The sequence below is a fragment of the Haliotis asinina genome, chromosome 10 (assembly GCF_037392515.1).
Source record: "Haliotis asinina isolate JCU_RB_2024 chromosome 10, JCU_Hal_asi_v2, whole genome shotgun sequence".
NCBI classification, from domain to species: Eukaryota; Metazoa; Mollusca; class Gastropoda; order Lepetellida; family Haliotidae; genus Haliotis; species Haliotis asinina.
The window spans coordinates 42,555,615-42,580,713 of NC_090289.1; the positions used below are offsets into that span (position 1 = coordinate 42,555,615).

General features: G+C 39.1%; 1 protein-coding gene across 2 annotated transcripts; it reads right to left on the reverse strand.

The window, feature by feature from the left end:
* Window positions 1–1,525: 1,525 nt before the first annotated feature.
* Window positions 1,526–24,013, reverse strand: LOC137298030 (lymphocyte-specific helicase-like). Of its 2 annotated transcripts, XM_067830066.1 has the most exons (22): window positions 23,819–24,013; window positions 21,322–21,464; window positions 19,597–19,670; window positions 18,772–18,999; window positions 17,609–17,806; window positions 17,108–17,147; window positions 16,745–16,821; window positions 16,061–16,303; window positions 13,971–14,084; window positions 12,479–12,661; window positions 11,750–11,973; window positions 11,000–11,125; window positions 10,568–10,670; window positions 10,115–10,276; window positions 9,265–9,455; window positions 8,623–8,848; window positions 8,231–8,350; window positions 7,567–7,683; window positions 6,611–6,770; window positions 5,682–5,876; window positions 4,024–4,199; window positions 1,526–3,492 (listed from the first exon to the last, which is right to left on the reverse strand). In XM_067830066.1, coding segments are annotated over exons 1-21 (3,090 nt in total). In that variant the 5' UTR covers window positions 23,821–24,013; the 3' UTR covers window positions 1,526–3,492; window positions 4,024–4,035. The 2 variants fall into 2 exon arrangements, with proteins under 2 accessions (XP_067686167.1, XP_067686166.1); XM_067830065.1 differs by having other exon boundaries at window positions 1,526–4,199.
* Between the last annotated feature and the right edge of the window lie 1,086 nt (window positions 24,014–25,099).

Sequence of the window (25,099 nt, forward strand, 5' to 3'; positions counted from 1 at the left end):
GATGTTGAAAAGACAGACAGATGTATTGCAACACTGAAATGAGGAACTCCTGTGATGTGACTGAATGTTGGAAAGCTGAACTAATCCAATCACAACCAGATGAGTGCCGTTTCCTCTCAGTTCTTGATTGCAAGCTCTGATCTGGTACTTGGGTCACAAGGTCAAGAGATGTGGCATGAATGCATTACAACATTTGGAAAAACCATCTGAATGTTGTCATCAAGCGGCATCTTTGTTGCATCCATCATGGAAAAGCTGTGCGCTTTCTTCTGTCTTGATGCAAAGAAAAGGGTTTGGGAAAGACTTATTTTAATTCAGCAGACATGTTAGATTTACTGCATTGATATACATCGTCATTTTATTGAATTGTGGTTGTTTGATAAGTCATCTGTTTTCCTCGTCTTATCGCCAGCCATTATACTAGTTACACTTACCATCCGTGTTCTGTTGTTCTTTATGCTTCCAACCCACGAAGGTCCGGGGTAGAATAGTCCTTCAGCAACCCATGCTTGCCATAAAAAATGACTATGCTTGTCGTAAGAGGCGACTGACGGGATGGGGTGGTCAGGCTCCCGTTTGCGCAGATTGATGCTTATGTTGTAGATCACTGGATTGTGTGATCCTGACTCGATTTTTTAACAGACCACCACCATCATATAGCTGGAATACTGCTGAGTGCTGCAGCATAAAACTCAACTCACTCACTCTTCATGGTTCCACAGGAACGAGTTGAGTATAGCTTCTCGTCACATTGGCACAATTCCAACCATGTAGTGAGGAGATCAAGTCATTTTATTTAAAATACAAAGTCCAAATGAGTTTTATTTTGAAAACATATGTTCATTAAATTGTTAATTAAATGTAGGAAATTTATGATACAGATCAGCTGTAGTTCAGTGAGATGTCCTCTCAGATTTGTCGCATCATAATGTGAATCACCTTGCAGTCACGAAGTCCACAGAGCCAGCAGAATAAGGGACACTATGGAAGGTCCGTCCCCGTCGTCGTAACATGCATAGTTACCATCATAAGAAACAAGAGTCATCGGAAGATGACATATCCATCCCCCTGGCCACAACAGATTTGAAAGGACAAATCATCTGACAGTTACTTGACGTGTTTTTCAGATTTAAGTTTGAATCATTTCCATGGAAATCATCCCATTAAACTAAGACCAAAACGTTTCCATGGAAAAAAAATGAAATTGCCAAAAGTCTGTAAAAAAGCAAAGGCAGAACCTTAGCTTCAGTTTATTTACCAATTTTGGTCTAAAAATATTTAATGTTTTTTGAGTTATGCTGCGGAAACAAAATGATTACGGACAGACAGGCGAGGCTTTGTACCCATCTCATATTAGAGACTTGGTGTGTACTTCTTAAAACTGCTGCTTTTCCCCTGGCCCTCAATGAGACCCAACACTTGGGGAGGAGCTATGATATGTTATGCAACACATCATCTGATAAGCTACTCCAGTTTATAATAAAAAGGATTTAATCAACATTGTACAACAACAACAACAAAAACGTTTTGGTTTTGGGTTGTTTATTTTGCCATTTGTGACATTTTCATTTCAAACTTCAAAATGTTGCCACTAGCAACAACTATCAGCCGAGTCATCTTCACAACTACCTCAATATATGATAGAGTTCAACAACTACACTAAGTTATAGCACCGTTAACAGCTTAACAAATACATACTAGTATTACTTTTAATTTACACTATTCACAATCTACAGCTGGCACTTTCTTCTGCCAAAAAACCCAAAGGGGTGCAAATCTTGGAAGTTTTCATACATGGCCTGATGACAACCTACAAGCATACTGCAGGGTGTACAAGGATCAGAATCCAAGATTTCTGGTGTTCACAGCAAATTGCAGCACTTTGCACAACAAGGTTTAACAGCATCATAACCCAGCTTTTTTTTTAGCTTGCCTAAGGTGCACCTCTGCATAACAAAATATAGTTGAAAGACTTGCTTTCAAGAAAATAAATCCGTCGGAAACATTTTCTAGACTCTCCCATAAAACATATGGAAAACAAAGTCTTCCAGCATTCTAATAAAAAAAAAGAGAAAATGGGAACAAAATATGAGTCAACAAATCAAAATACTTTGTCATTTTCTGATGCCAAAGACCAGTTTTAAGGTATCAACAGCAATTCTATGACTGTGGTTATTCATAGCACAGACAATTCTCGCAGTCAGCTTCACATTATCTTGTTGAACCTTTTTGAATCAATATTCAAATGAAACAATATTTAAATTTGGAACACAATTAATAGACCAGTACAAACAGAGGTCCATAAACATTAGGTATACTTGTGGGTTATAGTCAAGACTTGTTGACATTTTCTTGTGTTACATGCTCATGAACTGTCTTGGCTCTGGAGGTAGACACCATCAAGCTCACAATACATGTATTACATAATTCCATCTCACATCTGCATTTTACACAAAACTGAACTATAAACCAAAAAACTGATTTAATTCACACCAAATAAACACTTGATTACAGACATGAAGTACAGTGTCCAGCATAGATCATCTGAACTGTATAGCAAAGGAAATTATATACTCAAAATGAATTGAAATTTCATGTGTTGAGATACTAAGATGAAAACAGTTGCTGAACACTACAAACTGAAAGTTCAGAGAACCTACATTCACACCTGTACTACTTCCTTTGTTTCTTATACGAATCTTATATAATCTTTGCCATGATTAAAGGCACCATTTCACACCACACATCTCTAAAAATAAAAATGCATTTCTTTCATCTCTTAAAAATAAATATGGATTTCTTTAAATTATACTACCAGCCCAAAGGGAAGCTTCAATATACAATATAATTTATTCCCCCCAGCCCAAATTATGCATCTGTATTATAATATCAAAATTAAGCGTTCAAATGAATTGATACAAAATGCATTTAACTGGCTCTTGCACCATCTACCAGGCAATCATTGTTTCAAGCAAACCACAGAGTTAAATCCCTTGGAGAGCTCTTCACAAATACCCTATAACTCCTTTGGAGACAGAACTCAGTCCCTGACAAAATGACGCTGTTGCAAAAACATAACTGGGCCCAAAAATGTTTGAAATTGTGCCTTTAACCAAGGGAGAATAATGTCTTTAGACTGGCAGTTATATTTCTGCTTGTGTTAATGTCCTTATGGAAACTGCTTCATCAAGCTCTACATACTTCATCATAAACTTGAATCACTGACTCAAACATACACACTGCTGTCATGATAAAGGAGTCAAACGTGATTTGTAGCCAACAAGAACTATGAAAAGTTCATATTTCAAGTCTGTCATTACATAAGAAGTAATGATGAACGCAAGTTCCGAACACAACCCCTTGTCCGCTAGTCCTGGTGACAACCCATAAAAAGTATTTTCCCCTCAAAATCTACTTCTGTAACACAGCCACTTGACTATCCCTGGCTGGCCATGTCTTCCCTTCTTGTCCATCATACATATATGCATGCACCTGCAATTAAAGAACTATCTAGCTAAGAGGCATTTAGTATGATAGAGGTTATTGCGGCACCGAGACTCCATCCATCAAGCTCAATACTGAGCCTAGTGCAGGCACACCAGTTGCCATGTGACAGTCTGATTGACATAAATGTTTAGCATGTCATCTGGTATAAAACACCAGCAAGCAGGCTAAGGTACACATACACACAATCAGACATGTCACTTGACAGTCTTTCTAACCTCATATCTCTCCAGTGCCACACTATGTATCACATCTCTCTACTCTTGAACCTCGTATATCTTGGAAATTTTACACAAATGTAAAAACACTGCCACATTATGGATCACATCACTCAAATTCTGTCTCTCCAACTTGGTTTGACACATAGTCTTGCCATTCTCAAAATTCAAGTCTCTCCACACATGTCTCTCAGGTATGCACAAACAAAAAGACGTCAACACACAACTTCACTTGTCCCTCATCCCCAACATCACTACTCTCATTTCTCACATATACACACGAAGCTACACTGACACTTACACACAATCATGATCATGTCTGTTCACTCTCGCATTCAGTAAGCTGTGATGACGTCTCCTCTTCTGTCTGGTTTGTGAAGCCACCATCATCAGTCTCCAACACTTTGAACGTCTTGCTTTCCATCACAGGATCTTTCGCTTTGGATTTCCTTTTCTTCGTATCTGTTGTCTTATTGCCTGAAAACAATCCATCAACACAACATTGTACCTTTAATCGTATGTCTCAACAAATGAATTATTACTTCCGGTGTTTCTAGTTTACATCCGAATGTCCATGATTAATGACCATTATGATCCTATCAATATTGTGTCAAGTCGAAGGGTATCATCATGGTTAAAGGATCAGGATTCTTTCATACAACCCAAGCTGCCTGTGAGGTGATAGAGGATCAACAGTCCATGCCCATTCACAGCTGGGCTGATGGAGGCACATTTCATCTAGCCATGGACACACTACACATGCTGGGCCGGCATTCTGTCCACTCACACCTGGAGTGCTTGGGACAGGTTCCATGAAATCAGCTATTACTTAACAAATCACTCATTAATTCAGCTATATTGCAGCAGTTAATACAGTGAACAAATGAGCCTGGACCAGAAAATCCTGTGAAAGCAACTACTGGTAAACACATATATGATGATCCACGACCTGACATATGACCCCAATTTGCGTACTTGGGAACACCCCACAGAACGATTCACTTGAAACAAGAGGGAGACAGGTTGTCTGATAAATATCGAGAAGTTCATTTTCCCCGTGCGTTTCACGCATGAATTGTTATGGCACACTCGATTTGGGAACAGGTACAATCCCAATGAATTGAATCAACACAATATACTGAGCAAATATGTTTAGGACCACCGATCCATTTCACGAAGCAAACGACATTTTCCTGGTTGTTTTTCAACAAAATTGTTGAATATCTAAAATGCTTGTCAATGCCCCAATCATCTATTTGTCTTCGTCTTAACTAAAGGTTAGCTTGGAATATCAGTTTCTTATGCCTGAAATTGCAGTCTTATCATTCGAAGGAATATGCGGTGTTAATTTCATGTCACGGTTAGCATGTATTGCACATGTATAATCGTCAAGCTACCTGTAGCAGCCAAGTGTACTTGCCCAATTCGTTGTACCGCCTCTCTCGTCACAAAGGCGTTTAGTGCGCAGGATCATCTAATATGTGTCTAGCAGTACTATTCACATCATCAATACCAATGAATATTAAGACGCCCTCAATGACGTCATCAAGTGTGTCTGCCTTATGATCAACAGGGAATGCTGAGGACTACCATAATACTAGCAATCTGAATCTCTCTCTCTCCTGCCAACCCCGAACCCTCACACAAACTGAAACGAAATGCAGTCTCTATTTACCCGAGTCTGGAACAGACAATTCAGTGATCAATGTCATGAGCACTGATCTACGCAGTTGGGATATGCATCAGCAAGTTAGTGAGTCTGACTCCCAGATCCTGTTAGTTGCCTCTTAGGACAAGCATGGATTGCTGAAGACCAATTCTTACCCAGATCTTCTGTGAAACAATGCAACAGAATTCATACCACTGGAGCATGGTACTAGGATTCCCACTCAGTACGCAGACAGGATCGTCGTTTACATCAAGTATGACAAAATGAACACTGACAAGTCAGCTGCTCACCCTTCATTTTCTCCAGCTTCTGGTAGAGATCTGATCTGTCCAGCAGATTGTCCAGATCTTTATTGGATATGACGTTCTTCTCACTGCCTTGCACCACAGCTTCATGATCACGTGACCTCAACAGCTCTAACAGCTCCGGGGCACTGATTGGCTTTAGGCTTGTGCTGAACTCATTCATACCGGTCTTAAACTTCCCTGTAGAGAGCAAGAAGGGATAAGAACATAACGTACTTCAACATCAACATCATAATAAACAAGAGACAATGTGTTGATGGTTAGTGTTGGGAAATGTCTGTGATTTGTCATAGAATCCGGATAGTCCATGATCGTTATATAAAACTGTAAGCTGTTTGACCTACCAGTGTAAGATATTTATATGAAATCAACATTTCATCAAATATGTAACTGGAATCTCACTTTTTACAGTCAAACTTCAAACTTAATGCATGTGGATCAGCAAGTGTTGCAACTTCTGATTTGGGGTATTTCCCTTTAGTTTTAGTGAAAACAGGATGAATGTCAGACTCTGACATAACATATTGCTACACATTAAAACAGTGATCAAAACATTAGAATGTAATCTATCAAAAAAAAACCCTCCTTTGTGCAGAAGATATGTCATTTACACATGTTGAACATCTTTGTCCTTTTCATGAGACTATTCTTTATACATGAATATGCAGTTGTGGCTACCACTGATGAGCAGGGCAAGATTTTGAAACTCTCAGAGCTAAGAAAGTCGTAGGTGCCATACATTAACTTCAACTATCTTAGTTCTAAGGGACCTTCAAAAATATAGGCCCAGACATATAATCTACCATGTGTTGACCATATTGGGCCACTGCCTACTGCAAACAGACTTTCAAGTTGTTAGTTCACAGTTAAAACAAATTTAATCACCTCCTTTCAGTTTGTCATGCAATTCCTACCTTTGTGTATGATGAGTTTCTCTAGCTTCCTCTTGGCTGCTGCACGCTCTACAATCCTCTGGTCGATGGTGTTGGCCGTCACGAATCTGTATACTAATACTGGCTTTGTCTGACCGATGCGATGACACCTGTCCTGGGCTTGCAAGTCACACTGAGGGTTCTGGGGATGACCAACAAAAAGTTGAGTCAGGAGTCAGGGACATGAGCCACACCAATACCTTATCACAATGAACACCAAGTTAATTATGACAATTTACAGTTCTGTACACCAATCTAACTCCAGAAATCAGTTGTTTATTTGATCTTTTTTCAAAAAAAAAAATCTATTTCAATTTGAATAACTTCCAATACAAGGAATGGAGTGTCTCAACTGGACAAACTCCATGAGGAGACCTTATACTAGTGCCACTCAGTTCCTGGCAGACGGCGAAAGGTCAATGACCACTCTTTAACAATGACAAAGTAAATATACGCCTTCAGCAGGGATGGAAACAGGTGTAAGTGGTATTAACTGAAAATCAGCTAGGGGTATGGGGGCCGCAGGTCCTCAACAGGGTCCAGGATTGATTAATTTGCACTTAAATCTGCAGATTTCTGCAGATATGCGAAAAATTGCCATCCCTGCTTCAAGTGATGAAGCCTGTCAATCAGGGTTGACTGACAATCAGTCACAGGGTCAGTATCTAAAGCCATTCAATGCCTACCTCATAATTAGACTTTGCTGGAAGCTCAGTCTGTCAACCCAACATTTGACACACCCCTTTTGCCAAATATCTTCCAAAATAAGACCAACTGACCAACTGCCATTAATGTACATCTTAATGATAACATCTGACACAAAAAGAGATATACTAGACAAAAGGGGTGTCCCCAATGTTGTGTTAATAGCCCCATATTCTGACCCAGATTTCCCACAAAGGTGAAAGATAAAACTCAAAGATGACTACACAACTGACCCAGTCACTGTCATAGATGATCACTGTGTCAGCTGCTGTCAGGTTGATGCCAAGGCCGCCGGCTCTCGTGCTCACCAGGAACAAGAACATATCATCATCCTCATTGAAGCTTTGGATCTGAAGTCATGTCATGAAACAACATATGAAGATATGTCATAAAATAGTACATCGTGCACTCTTTTTCTGAGGTTCGATAATGATGCACCAATAAACTGTCTCAGTTCTCAAACCCTAGGTAACTGCCGAGTCCTCACTTCAACAAATTACTGATCTTGAATTTGTTCCAGCAATGTCAAGATGAACAAGATTATCTTAGGGAACACGATCACAGTGAAAAGAGAAATGATATAAATACCATGATGCAGGCTTTAACTTTCAACATTTTCTTTATGTCTACATTCAAGCTCCGCACCAAAGTGTCAGTGAGCAAGTTTAATTTTATGCCACTTTTAGCAGTAGACACCAGATATGAGTGAGTTTGATTTTATGTTGCTTTGAGCGATGTTCTATTTCCAGCAATGTCATGGTGGGGGCACCAGAAATGGGCTTCACATATTGTACCCAAGTTGGGAATAGAACCCGAACCACTGACGTGACAAGCGAGCACTTTAACTACTAGCCTACCCCACCACACCCACAATTCCAGCACTGCAAAGGTCATTACCTGTTCTCCTCGGTTCTCTACGGACCGCGACCCGTCAAGTCGACAGTACTTATAGTTCCGTATCTCACAATAGCTCTCTAGGATGTTCAACATCTTTGTCATCTGACTGAATATTAACACCTAGAATGAAAAAAAACTTTCAAAATCCAAAACATGACAGCGCTGTATCAGTTTGGCAAATATGTCCCTATTTTGTAGGCAACCAAAAAGATGAAACATGTCAATGGCTATTCACACTGACATGAAGATACAATGTTCACATCAAAATTCACCTTGTGCAACCAGCACAGCTCAGGGTATAGTAGTTGTCAGATTTACTGGAAGTCATGGCTATGCACACCATTAATATGCTCCCTGAAAGGATAACCAAGCCTAACCCAGTAACACACTACCTTATGTCCCCTCTTCTTTAACTCTGGCAGGAGCCTGTCCAGCATGAGCATCTTGCCAGAATTTTTCACTAAGGTTTCGTCGGCTATCAAGTGCCCAGAGTCTGCATCTATGGGATGTTCCAGGAGGTACGGGTGGCTGCAGCACTTGCGCAACTGCATCATAGAGTTCTGCATCTTGATGGTGATCTCGGCCTTCTTATCCTTAACCTCCTTCTTGCTGGCAGCGCTGGAACACACATTCACAGATAACAAAAATCTTCAAATCATATCCTGCGAAAAGTCTTACTACAGCTACACTAACACCTGATAATGTATCACTAAATGGATTGTCATAAAGACCATCACCCTGACCAATCTGAGAACACCACTAAAATCCAATGTGTTTTCTAACCATCAATCTGGGATGGTTGGGTAGCCTAGTGGTTAAAGCATTAGCTTGTCATGCATAAGACCCAAGTTCAATGCTCCACATGATACAATGTGTGAAACCCATTTCTGACATGATACTGCTGGTATGCTGAAAGTAGTGTAAACCTTCTCACTCACTCACTCATGCATGCAGGGTAGCAGGTAGCAGCAAACATTACGGTCTGGCCTAGCCATGTGTTGTCAAATGGATACCAAACAAAGACGAACACATACCTTCTCTCCTCCTGAGCCTCGATCACGGTCTGGACCCATGCCTCAAGATCCTCCTCATACTCAGCCTTCCTGTTCTTCTTGGGTGCCTCATCTTTAGGGTCCTCCACCATCAGACTATAGTTGACTTTATTCTTTGTAGACCGTCTCTTCGGCCGACCTTTTGCATCTGACTCCACTGGTGCTTCATCTTCCTGACAGGATTTTGAAAAAGTTTCACTAATTAAAAAACCTTTGCCTGATATTTCCAAATATGAGGAGATATTGTTTAAGTTAATTTACTCAGACCAGTATTTTCAGTATTAAAACACAAACAAGATGTTCTTCATTACCGTATCGTCTCAATTTACTTTCACAGATGGACCTTTCTGAATTTGTTATGTCCTGCAATGCAAAGATGCAAGGAAATGAAGCAAAAAGGAAAAAGACTGGTTTCAGTTTGTTTGCACTCCGCGATTCCATCTATGTGACAATGGGCCTGAAAACAATCAAGCCTGGAGCCAGAGAATCAATTGACAGACGTCACTGATAAATACTGAACAGCAAGGGATGGGGGTGGGGGTAAAGTTTTAAAAGAATACATAAACATGAACGCTTACTTTCATGAGATTTTTCCTTCGTTTTGAAACTTGGGGATTTTTTGCTGTTCAATAAACATGCAAGAATATGATGACAAGAATATAACTGGTCAGGAAGCCTCACCACCCAACGCCGTTATTTGCCTCTTACAGCATGCATGCTGCTGAGGTCTAGTTCAAACCCATACCTTCAAGGGTTAGTTGTTGGTGTCAGAGTGAGTATGTCAGTGGAATGTTTGTGGTTACCAAAGACATTTAAACACTGAAAAACCTACATATTTCTTCTGTATCTTGTCCATGATGGTCTTGTCCACGATGCTTGAGTAGTAATCCTTCTGTATACTGGTGAGTGGCGCCATCACCATCACTTCCCTCTTCGGCGGGATAAGTAGCTCTACGTCGGACTTGAGACGACGCAACATGAACGGCGTCAAAATCTGTCAAGCGTAAGATAATTCGAATGACAAATTTTATTGGGGGGGGGAAGAGAGAGGAAGGGAAGATAAAGGGGAGAGGAAGGGAGACAGGGGGAGATGTCAACTGAACACATAAACATGAACACTCACTTTAATGAAACCTCATTTTTTCAAAACTTGCATTTCTTTTGCAATTCATTACATTTACAGAAGAATTAGGCTCAAAATGATAAATGTTTCATTTGATACCATTCAGTTGCACCTTTCTAAACAAAAACATAAAGCTGGGTGAAGGTTTCAGTTGCAGCTTACCTGATGCAGCATGGAAATTATGTTTCCTCTTTGTTCCTCGGCAACGATTCTCTCATCGGCAGCATCTCCCTCAATACCCGCAACATCAAACCAGGCCTCAAAACTGTCAATGAGAAACGTTTGCAGTCAAGATCTTTCTACCAACTGCTTTTTTCCCAGTTCTGAAGTTTTCCAGTCTAAATATAACACATGATTTCACATGGCTTGGTTTGGAAGAATTTGAACCTGAGATTGTTTCTAAACACTGATTCCTGCAATATGAAAGCAATCTGTAAAATATTTATTCTGAAACAAAACAATGAGCAACAATCCACACCTTATTCTCACCCATGAAGCTTGAATATAGTTCTACAGAGCTTTAGGCAATATTCCAATAATGTTTTCAGTAATTCATACTGCCTTTCAGTGAACTCAGTAAGTTGATTGCCTCACCTTCCTAAATCATCAAATATTTCCGGTAAAAGGAAGTTGAGCAGTGACCAGAGTTCTGCGAGGTTGTTCTGCAATGGTGTCCCTGTCAGCAATAGGCGATGTGTAGTTTTGTACAAACGTAGTTCCCTGAAAGTTGCAAAACATCAAACCTTGAGAAGTATTTTAGGCATTAGTTTTACAACGGCACACTTGGCAACAATCGATCATTAAGATCTTGGTCACTGACCACCTCTCTCTTTCTGATTGACACTATAAGGATAAACAATCCAGCGAGTGGCACTATCAGGACAGACAATCCAGTGATTGACACTATCTGTACAGACAATCATGTTACAGACTGCCAGGACAGACAATCCAGTGACTGACATTATCAGAACAGACAATCCAGTCACTGATCCCATAAAGACAGAAAATCCAATTATTGACACAATCAGGACAGACCCTCTAGTGATTGACACTATCAGAACAGGCAATCCAGTCACTGACATCATCAGAACAGACAATCCAGTGATTGACATTATTAGGACAGTTAATCTAGTGACTGAGTGATAGAAGAGACAATCCAGCAATTGTTACTTTCAGAACAGACAATCCAGCGGCTGACACATCAGCAACAATAAATACAGTCGAAGTATAAAGGCACTACCAACACAGTAAATAAGTATGACTAGTCTGGGTTGCTGGGGCTACCCACTATGAAGCCTAAATGACCGAAGTGCAACTCCCTTCAGCCATGTCATAATTTCTCACCTAATAAGTCGACAATGCGAGTTCTTTAAGCGATGACCCTCGTCTACAATGAGGTACTTCCAATCGAAGTGCTGCAAGTATGTCCGATCATTCATGGCAATCTCATATGACGTGATAATGACTGGCTGGACCTCCACATTTTTCTTGATTTGATGCTTCACTCTCATCTTACTCCGAAGACTCCGCCTTTCATCTTTAGAGCCATGATACAATATGACAGGTACCTGAAAGAAAGACAAATTTTCAGACAAAACAGAAATGAAATCTGACAAGTCTAAAATGAATGCAGTCTGTGCCCTATAATCAATCAACATGCCAGGACTGCCTCATCCACATTTCACGGCTGTCAGATGACACTTTACCAGGAGCTCCATTCAATAAAATAATTGTCTTAAGTCAATGAATGTGAGTTTCAATCATACTAGCAGTACCATCACTTTGTGGAACAGAAGACAAGCCAAAATCACTGTAAACTACAATATTGCTGTTTAATATAGGTGTTTAATGCCACACTAAATTCCAGTGATATGTTGGCAGCTCGTAAAAGCTGTTATGAGCTACAGAGACGTTGTAGAGTATGAAGACACAGCATACACGAAGTTACTTTCCCTGACTGCTGATAAATTTGTATAGGTGGCTTCACATCTACTATTCAACCCCTACACTAGTCCGCTGTTCCTGAAAGAACAATGCTGTGTTGGCCACGCAGACCCGACTTCTGGCTCTTACCTTTGGTGTGAATCTCTTGAACTCGTTAAACCAGTTGGGTACCGTTGATAGAGGGCCCACAACAAGGAAGGGGCCTGACACCCCCATGGCCACAAGGTGAGCTAAGAGAGCAATGCACTGCACTGTCTTGCCCAGGCCCATCTCGTCAGCCAGGATACCGTTCACACCATTCTCAAATAAAACCTGCAAGAATCAGAGGTCATGAAAACATGCTCTTAATCTTCATAATGAATTAAGCAGAAAAAAGAAGAAGTCTTTCACTTACAGTAAAAAAACACTGTTGAACTGGAGGTTTTCTCGAGTGAGTGAGTGAGTGACTGACTGTGGTTTTGCACTGTTTTAGCAATATTCCTGCAATACCAAAGTGGAGGACAGTGGGCTACACTCACTGTACCCATGGAGACTACAACCCGGGTCTTGGCATGATAAGCTGATGCTTTAACCCTGAGGTTACCCCAACGCCTAGGGTTTTCTTGATGTCATAGCTTCATAAATATGTATTTGTTTTCAGTAATCACTTTGTGGTTGTGTTAAACAAGGATGCATTCTGATTTTAGAATGTGGACCAACACTTATCTGAACATTCAGTTTTTCACAAAAATCAGCCAATAGGTGTACTGAATTTAGAGAGTTTGCCAACACTTATCTGAACAAAGGCAAACATTTTTTTTATTTTTAGCAAGCTTATGTTCTCAGTATTACAAATCCCAAGAGAGCGATCAGAATATTTATTACATCTTAATTGGTTTACTAAGCGCACCAGCTCTAACATTACTAGTATGAAATTTGGCACTTTGACTTTTTCAGTTTGCAGAAGCAATGGCATGACTGTGTGTATCCAGCAAATCTGAGGCAAAGAGGCATCTCGTGTCTTCATTACATCCCATCAATATCAACACAATGGTGATTAAAAGTATTCTTATTACTACTGAACACTATCTACTGCAATATGGTAATTAAATTACTGATATAACAACATGCTCTGAATTAAAAACCTCACAACACTTCACAACTATCCAGTAAGTCACGGATACAGACGTTTACATAACCACTTCACATTAATTATCAGTGACCGTGGTATGTTTTGTACAAGTGCGTGCCGAAATAAAATTATATATATGTAGTCCAAATCTTTTGCATGTGAAATTTTCAGTACAATCCTGAATCATGTTAAAATTTATTGTTTGTCTATATGTTGCCGTTTTAAGGTACTTGTTAAAATCATGTTGATCAGAATCTATGCATCCAAAACACACGCACAAATTATTTTTTGGTGGTTTTATTATTTATTTGCGAGAAAAACACATGTTACTGCACTAACACGAACACCGATTATAACAATGAAAATCACTGGGTGCTCTTGAGCTTGAGTAGCATATATTACAAGACAAAAAGGAACAAAAACCATGCCAAAATCAAAACTGTAGATAAAGAATGAGAACCATTTTACACCAAACCAGAAAGTATGAAACAGGTCAAGCTGACATGTTACCTTCAGCCAATTGTATCCATCCATCTGATACTGCCGGAGCACTCCGCCACTGAACATCAAGGGCTGGCCCTCAAGCGTTTCTTTGCCATTTATCATTCTCCGTGGAAGTGGCAGCTGTTGGCAGTGACACAACAAAATATAGTCTGGGACATCAAGAACTAGATAGTTGGTGTCATATACTAAACACATCCTTCTAGCACTACTTTCCCTGTCTTCTTGTTCTGCCAATTATGTTTATAGGTTATCTAACGACTTCTTCAAACTTGTTAAATGTTTGTTTTAAATTCCAGCTATACGGTGGAAGCCTGTATAAAAAATTTAGTCTGTACCAGATAATTCAGTGATCAACACTGATTGTGGCAAATAGGAAACAATGACATATCAAAGTCACATAGTTTTGCCCCCTACTCACATCAGTCACCTTTATGACAAGCATGGCTTGATTGACAAATCCAACCCAGATCTTCACAGGCATTGCATAAAATGCAGAATGAGAATGTATTATCCAGTGTTTTTGAGTCTAAACTGATAGGGTAAGTCACTGACCAGTTGGTGGTGAAAAGTTCCGGTCAGTGACAATAAACAGCCAGTCCGCCATAAATAGATTACAAAACTATACAACAATTGTCTGTGTTCAGTGTTTTCATTTCAGGCAGAAATGCAAATCATGGCACTGATCAAACCAAAGAACTGACAGATCACCAATCAATATGGAACATGATCATTACTTACAAAAAAATATGGAAAAACAGAAAAAATGAAGTAAAAGATGCAAGGAGATTGGGGTAACATACACTTTCTTACGTAAGAGCTGAATTAAAATAAATAAAACACTGACATTGAATATTTCAGTTAGTTTGTTGTTTCACTTTAGTCAGCAATACTCTAGCAGTACAGGACACCTGCATATTCATGGTAACAGAAATGTCAGTACTTTCATCAGCTAATACTGATACAAAAGGTGAATTATTTACCTTTTTTGTGACCTCTTTGTCAATAGATGAAGACACTTACACTGAGTCTATAAACTCGCTTCCTGCACATGACAAGTCATAATTGACAGAATCAGAAACTGTTAAAAATTCAATATTTGGAACGTGTAAGTCCTTTAAATTTAATAAGGGCAATGCCCACTTTGCAAATCCAGTAGGCAACTTTCAGTCCTATCAGTGCTCCATTTCTTGATCGCTATGCTGAAGGTCTTGGAATTTCTCAACATCTCTTTTCAATGTGGGTGCTATGACGGCAGTTTTATGATCATTTGTCTTCACGTGGTCATCAATGTTAGACAATCTATAATTGCAACAACCCTGAGTGAACGCAATGTCTCTGTTTGCATCTACACCCAACTGACAAGTCATTTTGACGCTCTCACCATCGTATCTCAACCATGAGTGTAATTGTAACCATCTACCTTGAAACGCTCGAGCGTGTGTTTGCTATTGTTTCTCGAGAAAGAAAGTACTCTCTGTGTCTGACTGTTTATCAAATGGGCTCTTCCCGGTGACAAAACCATCAACGTGGACTGCTTATTTTTTTTGGTGGCATGGTTTGCTTATGCACGTGTTTACATATGTCGCCACCAATAGCAAAGTGATCATAATTATAACATGTAAAACGATTGAATAACTGCATTATTCCCAACCAATCAAAAGAAACGTAACTTAATTGGCTGCTGACGTACATTCATAACTACTCGTGTCATTCCGGCAAGCCTTCTTCTTGTAGGTCACGGAAAGGATTGAGTTGTTGCGAATGAACAGCAGCTAGTTGTGCTTTCCGGTTTCAAACATTTAATTTTCACATTAATTTAATTTCCTTGATAAATATTATAAAATTTATTTCAAAGGATACTGTAATGACCACTTTCAATGGGAAACCACCGGTCACAAGTCCGATCAGCATCACACACAGATAATGTCGGTCTATGACCGATGACCGACGACGATTTGAAACGCTGTTATCTTTTCAAAAACAGAAAACCACACTTAGAAAATTTGCCAGGTATTTGTAGAAATATATGCATGTATGTGTTGGCATGTACGTTAAAAGTGGCCTCAAGATGTAACAAAATTCTCAAGATTTCTTACCGCCACTTCTTCTCCTACTTCCTCCAAGGTTGCACTACCGGGTTCTGCATTATCTGTTGTATTATCTGTGGTTGCCATGGTAGTGAGATCACTTGTCTCTGTTGTCTTCTGTCCCGGGTTACAAGAGGTTTCTCCTTGAGTGTTTTCACTTGAGGCTGTGTTTTCCTTGTTTTCATTTGGCACTGCAGTTTTTGGCTCTGTCTGCTTTGTCTTCACATTTTTCTTGGATCGTTTCCCAGGAGTCTGATAAACACACAACAGAATTCGTCACCAGGGCTTTTTTTCTATTATGACATGTAAAATGCGTAAAATGAATGCAGAAGAACATTACTTATAAGAATTTTCTTCATATCCAACACTTGAAAGAAGACACAAAGGTTTTGTTACTCATGTAATTATGAATTCACTGCACTGAACGATTTTACTACTTTAGAAGACACTCATATTTCTGGAAAGGGACCTCTGTGACCTGTTAGCGAGGTCACTTGGACAGCCAGGTTTGTAGGTCAAGGTCAAACAATGCATCACCCTTTTACTACAAGAAGTTATCAAGTCTCCATTCATTTTTAAACATAAACACAAGACAAATTGTTTTATGAACTACTTTTGCCCAACTGATGAAGTAAACTAAAAGAATAACAAATAGTGAGGCTGTAGCTTATTATTTAAGCGAACCATTCATACTTTTGTTGCAATGGTAGCTTCTGGAGACAACACGTCTGATTTTCTTTTTCTTGACTTCCTGGTAGACGTCTCTGAAACTGATATAGAAGCAAGGTCACAAGGGGTGCAACAAATCATCGGTCATATTTTCCTATCGGCATACTGCAGGTAGTATATGGTAGCATGCAATGAGTCAAAAAACAGCATCAGATGTGTATGTCTTGATTTAACAAACATAACACATTCAAAAGTATAATTTGGTGTTTCACTTTAATGAATATCAATTAGTCTTTTAAGCCCATGAACAATTGTTGATACAAGTGATTATTCATTGCTCCCTCACTAAGGTACACTGTCTGACAAATAAGCCATTAATAAGCTTACCATCACTAGACTGACTACTTGATTCCACCATCTCCTGTTCCTGTAACAAACATATAGAAAAATACTACAAAAAAGAACTAACAAACAAAACATTGTTATGAACAAAACCAATAATCATACATCATTCATTCTTTCACAGCCATGTGATGGATCCTAAATTAAACAAAATATTACCTCTGTGAAAACATGCCTAGATGCACTTCCTGCAAGCATCAATATCCCTTCAGGACAAAGTTATTTTACATTCTGTTTCATGTATAATATAATTAGGTAGTAGTTGAACCAACAGACGTTCCTTCAGAATACCTAACTGGTTGTGAGGTAATGCGTACATGTGATGTCACCAGCATTGCGCACTGACGCCATCTGAATGGATCGAACAAGTATACTGGTGACACTGGAACTAAATCACGCTTCTTACTGTTTCCAGACATTTTGATTGCGACAACACAAAAACGAAATCAGGATACCGAACAAGGTTGATATGTGATAAAAACCAACCTTTGCCTGTTGTTCTTTGAGTTTGTCCTCCTTTTTCTTCAGCCTCTTCAGCTGTCTTTCTCTTTTCTTCTTCTCTTCCTCCGTCTGCCTGTCCATACGATCTATCAGGTACTGAGTGTACATGTTGCTTTTGCTCAACAAGAACTTCAGACGTTGGTAGCGTTGGTTTCGGTCTTCATCTGTCATTTGTTTCCACAGCTGATGACCATAGATTGTATTTATTTACTCAGACAATCGACATGGTACATTCATGGTCTGCTTCTAAATCATGGTAAGTGTTTTGTCAGTAATCCAACACGACACCAATCAACTGTGACTGCTCAAAATGTATTTTCCAATATTATATTTTTATTCAACCTAACTTTTGGAACACAGGCTTTTTTTTTGGTAAGTTACGTTTAAGTAACAAAAGGTATCCAACATTAATTTGCTCCGTTAATAATGATGTCTGATGACATGACTGGGTGGTGAATTTCTGAACTGTATTGAAGATTTTACTAAAGAAACTGTCATGTAAAGTTTCTCACAACAACATTTTGACAAGAGAGTACTGGCAAGTAATGGAATAGCTATCAAGAATGTCACCAACTACAGTGGAAGCTGTCAAAAACAGCAGCTGTCCAATCTGTCATAAAATCGTATCTGTGGCTAATACATTTATCATCATTTAAAAGCTCTGTCATCTGGCACATTATCAATTCCGGATCTCTGCATGAAATGGGCAGCCTGGATGTATGTGTTTATACAGTCACTAACACTTTCTAATCCAAGATGTGGCAAGGAGTCAGGCGGTTGTAAATTATCTTAAATTAATCCTGCATTGAAACTACATGCTTGATAACAAAGAGAACTTATCTTAGTTCAGTTGGGCATACTGGTACATGTAATCTATAAAAATTGTCACCCATGAGGGTTGTAAGCTATGTGATTTCTATTGTCAATGAGTGCAGCAATTGAGCGAACCTGGCAATACAACAATGCAAATGAGAGTAACAAACCAAGTCAGCTCTACAATCTGGCCTGTTGTTTGAACTGGATTTATTCGTCAGTCCCAAGGAGTGCTTGTTTCGAGAGCTTCCACTGTATTCATCAATACTGGGAGCAATTAACCACACCTTGGTCACTGCAGCAGGCTGTCAAGTCAAAATTTTCTTGTTTCCTACCTTTTCCTGATCTTCTGCCAATTTCTTCTCTTTCTCCAATGCCTGTTCCTGGAGTTCTTGTTCCTCCTTGACCATTACCTCTGTCACAACACCTTCCAAAACCTCTGGCTTGATTGACAGTGCCACGGTATCTTCCGTCCTGATCGACAGCACTTTGGTATCATCATCCGGCTTGGTCGACAGTGCCTTGTTCACATCTTCTGGCTTGATCGACAACTCTTCAGTTTTCTTTGGACAGATGAAGAGATATTTGTTTAAGTCATTCAAAGAAGACTACCGGTAGGCATTATTTATTTAGCAAGTATTTCAAACAGCATGCTTTTTTTTTTTTTTTTTAAAAAAACATTTCAGGAAATGCAAAAATGCAAAACTGCACATGTACACATAACCTCTTCCCATTTATCAGACTTCTCATCACTGAGATGATGGTCACCTGTGTAGGGCAATAATATTACCCACAACAAATATAATTTGACAATAATTTAGTCCTGTCTGGGAATTTTCAAAGGCAACCACTTCACACTATGCGCTGAGTATCAATCTTGACGTAGGTCTACATAAATCTCTGCCAGGTGTTTACACTGTGAATTGGTTGGACTCTTTCAGCCACCAAGGCAACTGACACCAACTACGCTACCAGGTCACGTCTTAAAACTAGCTAGAGGAATGCTTATGAAGATGGCTGCAAAATCAATATTGCACTACATTAAAACATTTACATGATTCATGAACAGGTTGCCAGTAAGCAAATTACTGTGAATAAGTCACTGTCTGGCAACTGACTAGGGATTCTATTACCTACCAGAAATCAATCATTTCACCTACCACAGTTGATTCTTCTCCACTGTCAGATACCTTGGTCTTTGGTTCAGGCTTTACAGGAATCTTTGTGACATCCTCTGGCAAACAAACAGAAAAGATCAAACTTCCGAAACATTCAGTACATACTATGGTCTGCAATTTGGCCTGAATAGGTGTTTATCAATTGTGAGTTTAAAATTTGTTTCCGATGAAGGCTGTCAGAATAAAATCTAGCTTGCTCATATTGTCTCAGTGTTGGCCCTAGGCATACAAATTTAGGAGTCATCAGGACTTCCTGGTGTCATGAGAGGGAGTCATGGACATGTTTTGGGGAGTCAACATCTGTTTGAAACTTTGATCAAAACATCAACTGTGATTGTTTAATAATGACAAACAAGGTAATGCAGGTCAGGTATTTAATCAGCACCAAGCAGTTAACCAGCAAATAATAAACTATGTAGTTTTAAACAACAGGAAATTACAATTTAGATTATCTGAACTTAAGGCCCAATAGCATTGCGTTAACAATGACACAGACTTTTAAATTCACATGCGTATTTGACACAATTTGAGTGTCAAATACGCAGGTTTCCTGCATCAGGGCAAACACTATTGACTGGAGAGAATTCCTAGGTCACGATGATTTGGAAGTCCAATTGTGAAATGATATTAAAAGATAACTGATTTGGTTTCCAGTTGTAAATAATGTAGACATTATGTGCATTATTTTTATAACCATTGTTGATGTTCAGTATAAGAGTCACTTAATCTTTTTTAGTCAAAAGACATTTCAGCTTAGATTAGGTTAATTTTCAGTCCAACAACCCTAGAATTTATCAGTTGGTGCAGCTTGTAGGTGACTTTCACCAAAGAGGTTCTGTCAGACACATCAGTGTTTATGGTGCTAACATATGTACTGTATGTGCGTGCGTGTTTGTGTGTGCTTGTTTTCAACAGGCATCTGCTTTCATCTTTAACGGCCAAAGGTACAAAATGGGCATATGTCTTGCAACTGCTGTTTCAACAATTGTTGCCTGTAAACACAAGAACTACAATGAGAACAAACCCACATTTTACTACTGCTGGAATGGGCGACTACCATGATTGGGTGGTCAGACACCCCAATTACGAAGATCAATGCTCAAGGTGTTATTCACTGGATGGTCTGGTCCAGACTGATTATTTACAGACTGCCACAATACAGCTGGAATATTGCTCAGTATGGCGTACAACTAAACTTGCTCATTCACTCATTATTGGTACTAAGAATACTACTTTTTAATAATTCCACCTTTTTCACTAACATCTGTAATTCAAAGATCATAACAAAGGCAGTTATTGCTCTCATACTAGTCATATATACAATTTGACACTCTCTGTGCAAGTGAAGAACAGAAATAAATTTTGAAAGATCTATCCAGACAGGATTGTTAAAATATGCAGATCAAATAACTTCAACAGAGATCACTCTAAGGTCTGTGGAGCCAACTTTGTGTGCAGATTCTTTCCGTGTTCTACACTATCACAGCCCCTTGTGTATGTTATCAGATGGTGGACACATGACTGTGCAAACACCTAGATGCAGCTATAGCAACATGTAGTAATCTTTGACAATGTACATGTACATCGACTATGTGTCCCTGTCCACCAAGCTGTACATGGGTACCGTGTTAGGATGAGAAAACCATGATAAACTAATTGCACAATATTGTGTGCAATATAAATATCCTATAATAATGTGTAACATACCCTGTGCAACAGGCAGAGGGTCCTCAGTCTCCATGGCTGCCTCTCGACCTTCATTAGCCTCCTCCAATGGTACATTTGCTGAGTCTTTTGGTTTAGCAGGAGACTCACTACGTCCTGTATTCTGCAGAATCTCAACAGCTGACCTAAGTAAATAACAGATAAAAGAACATATTCCCAAATATATTAACATCCAAACTTTCTGAGGCTCATTCAAATCCTGGCCTGAAGAACATTTCTGAATTGCTGAATGATTCATCTTTTTCAGATCACTATCACACATGGCAAAATATCCCCTCTGCGTAGATCGATGTTCACAATTTTCTTATATCAATTGCAATAACATTGCTCTCAAATTCATGTGCAATTTAAAATTGCATTCTACTCACCTGAACGATTAGAAAAAATAAAATGTTTAAATCTATTTTACTGAGAAAGGCTTTGTCATTATTTGCTTCTGCCAGTGTTACTCACGCTCCCTTGTAACTATTTTTGATCTTTGAAACCTAACTTCCGGTATGGAACTAAGAACACTGATACACACAGTGCTCTAGAAAACAAGCTGTGACAGAGGGAGCATGGTAAACTCTGAACTTCGCAGTACTGTGCTGTTCATGCACTGTGCGACGCTTTGCAGAGTTTGCGTTTGGAAGTTGTGTTTTGTCGTTTATTCCTTTTCTTGTGAACGAACATGAACAGAAAAATCTCATGCTGTTGGTCCCATATGAGATTTTATCTCGTATCTTTTCTGAGCCAGGTTTATCCTTGCAAACTTGCTTATTTACGGACTGCTGCCATAGAACTGGAATATTGCCTCGAATAATACACAAACACAACCGGTACAGAAGTTTTGGGACTTTTTCTTAGCATTTTAACCTAGAATTTCAACAAGATTTTCCAACACATTTCCACACTTCCAATTTTGCAAATAATGTTTGGGGTGATCATGTCTGTTGTAACTGGTGCGCGACAAATCATATTTTAAATGCAGTCAGTATTGACTCCTAGGAGAGCTGACGAGGAGATAAGAGATGGTGGGTGAAAACGGTGTCATATTTACTTGATAGATTGTAAAAATAAAATCTGGCATGAAAGGCATCAGTGACCTTGGGCCATTTATCTCAGTGCTGGACAATTAGATTCACTGTACTTGTTTGTAAGCAAGGCATGGCACTGTGTGTACATCAAAAGTGCCTCTTTGTGCCATCATACAATTCAGTGAGTTTAGTTTTACGCAGCACGCAGCACTCAGCAATATTCCAGCTATATGGCGGCGGACTGTCAATAATCGAGTCAGGACGAGACAATCCAGTGATTAACAACATGAGCATTGATTTGCGCAGTTGGGAAACAATGACGTGTCAACCAAGTCAGCGTACCTTACCATCTGATCCCATTAGTCGCCTCTTACAACAAGCATAGTCATCTTTTATGGCAAGCATGGGTTGCTGAAGGCCTATTCTACCCCGGTTCCTTCATGGGTCGCCATTATACAAGACAAGAATTACCGCAATCCACGAAACATGGTTATCCAAGAAGTTAGGTTATCCTTCAGTACTATATGTTCATTTTATCTGTTGCTGTTTTGACCTTTTTGACCCTTTATGAATAGTGCCAAAGGACAGTAACCAGATGATTCCACTAGGAGATATTTAACAGTCCAAGCTCTGTGTGTGCATATTAAATGATAGCTTAAAATGACACAAACCAGTTTTAAGTCTTGAAATGGTGTTTTCTGTAGATTTGAAGGACAGGCTAGAGTTTGGCAGGACAGGCAAAAATTTGACCAGCCAGTCCTGTGGACAAGCTAGATTTTCCACTTCTTTCCTCCACTGAATTCAGGTGATATGATTTGATTAGAATGAACTTTTGGGGGTTTGATATGGGCTAAAGACTTTCCAATCGATGTACGTTCAAAAGATAAAGTATCTATTACAACAGGTAAGGCTTACACTCCACAAACCTAGAATTGCCATGTCTATATATTGACATTTATCAGAATTATTAACAAACCCTAACACAACAGTTACTAGAGAACTCACAAAATAACTCAAAATCCTAAAATCAAGTACAATAAATCGGGTTGAACCACTTTGTGTTACTTCTGTTAATCTGCGAATGAAAGAATATGGGGGAACCGAAGGAACTAATTCTGACCCTACCAGGCTACCTTCCATAAATGTAACCACTACTTAGCCACTGGCTAGTTCAATAAAATCCTAGTGACTACATATATATCCAAAAGATATCCAACCAATACTTGCCACCATTTATCTAATATTTTTAAGTTAACAGTAATAAACTCTCACAGCTAAAACCGTACCCAATAGGAAAAATCTGCGTCAGATATTATACCATATGCTTCAAAATGTATTGATGGTTTTTCAGTGCTTCACTAGCAATTTATGTCATTCTTCATTTTGGCTTTCACAACCTATCGCCCCATTGCTCCAGATGAATTGCACAGACACAAAATATTTGAAAACACAATTATACTTACATGCTTTAAAACAAAAGGTTCCAACGTGTCTCAGTAAGCAAGCAGTATTAATGTTTGTTGGTTTATATACCGCTAACACAACCATGCAACGCTTTCTGTGCGCCAGCAGCAGAAACTGTTAGAATGCAGTGTTGTGTAAGACATTCATTCCCGCCAAACAGATGGCGCTGGTTGAAGTCAAGGTGGTCATATGTCAAAGTTCAAATATATATTGCGTTTGAGCGATCTGATTTTAGTTATTTGTTTCCTATCGTTCGAGGGTGATTGGTGAAATCTGTGACGGTGATCATTATTGCTTCTTCACGAGGCACAAGTGATATTGTAATTATTCGCTGTCTCATGTCGCCGTGTTTCTCAAGACAAGCTAATCACGACGATACACGGATCGAGACTCATGACAAGTCAACGGAGAAGTCTCGGCGATCGTCAAAATGGAGATACATGTATTCATTGCTTAAAATTAACTTTCCTGTTTAGTTTTGTTTTTAATTGAAAACATTTGCATATCCGGTGTGATGATATTTTATTTTGTAACCAAAGTGCGAATTTTGCCTGAACTTATGTCCAAAAACGCCTGCAAACAGCTACCCGCCACCCCTCACACCACCCTACTTGTGGTTTGTGCCAATCTCACGAGTTACTTGGACTGGGATTGCATGAATATGAAAATGGAACTTCCATACCAGATTCACAAGTTTCTGATCTCACACAATATGTCGCCAACATCTTTGTCTTATTTACAGTGAGTTCCATATCATTTGAAATTAATGCTGTAAGCACCATATGTAAATATTACGCATGAGAAGGTGGCATAAATAATTTGTATTGTCTTTATTTCAGCTCACTTGGTCCTATTTAGTGGTTGGAAGACGATATAAATATAATTTTGTGGAGTTTGATTTACTGTTATAGCAAAAATATTATCTTCATCATGTAGAGTCCGTGTGTTATTACAGTATGGCTGTCAACATCTAACTGAACTGGCCGTTGGGGGCCTAGCGGCTAAAGCGTTCGCTATAGTCACGCTAAAGACCCGTTTTCGATTCTCCACATGGGTACAATGTGTGAAGGCTTTGTTTCATGTGTCCCCCGCTGTGGAGTATTGCTAAAAGAGTCTTATAGTTAAAACTCACTCACCCTGAACTGAAATACACTGTTCACACAAATCCTGTTCAAAAGTGGTTTGAAAACACGAGGCATTTTACTGAAAAATCTGTACTGGAATTTTTACTTTATTAAGAAAATGAAATCCCAAATACGACATATGCTGCATTTTCACTG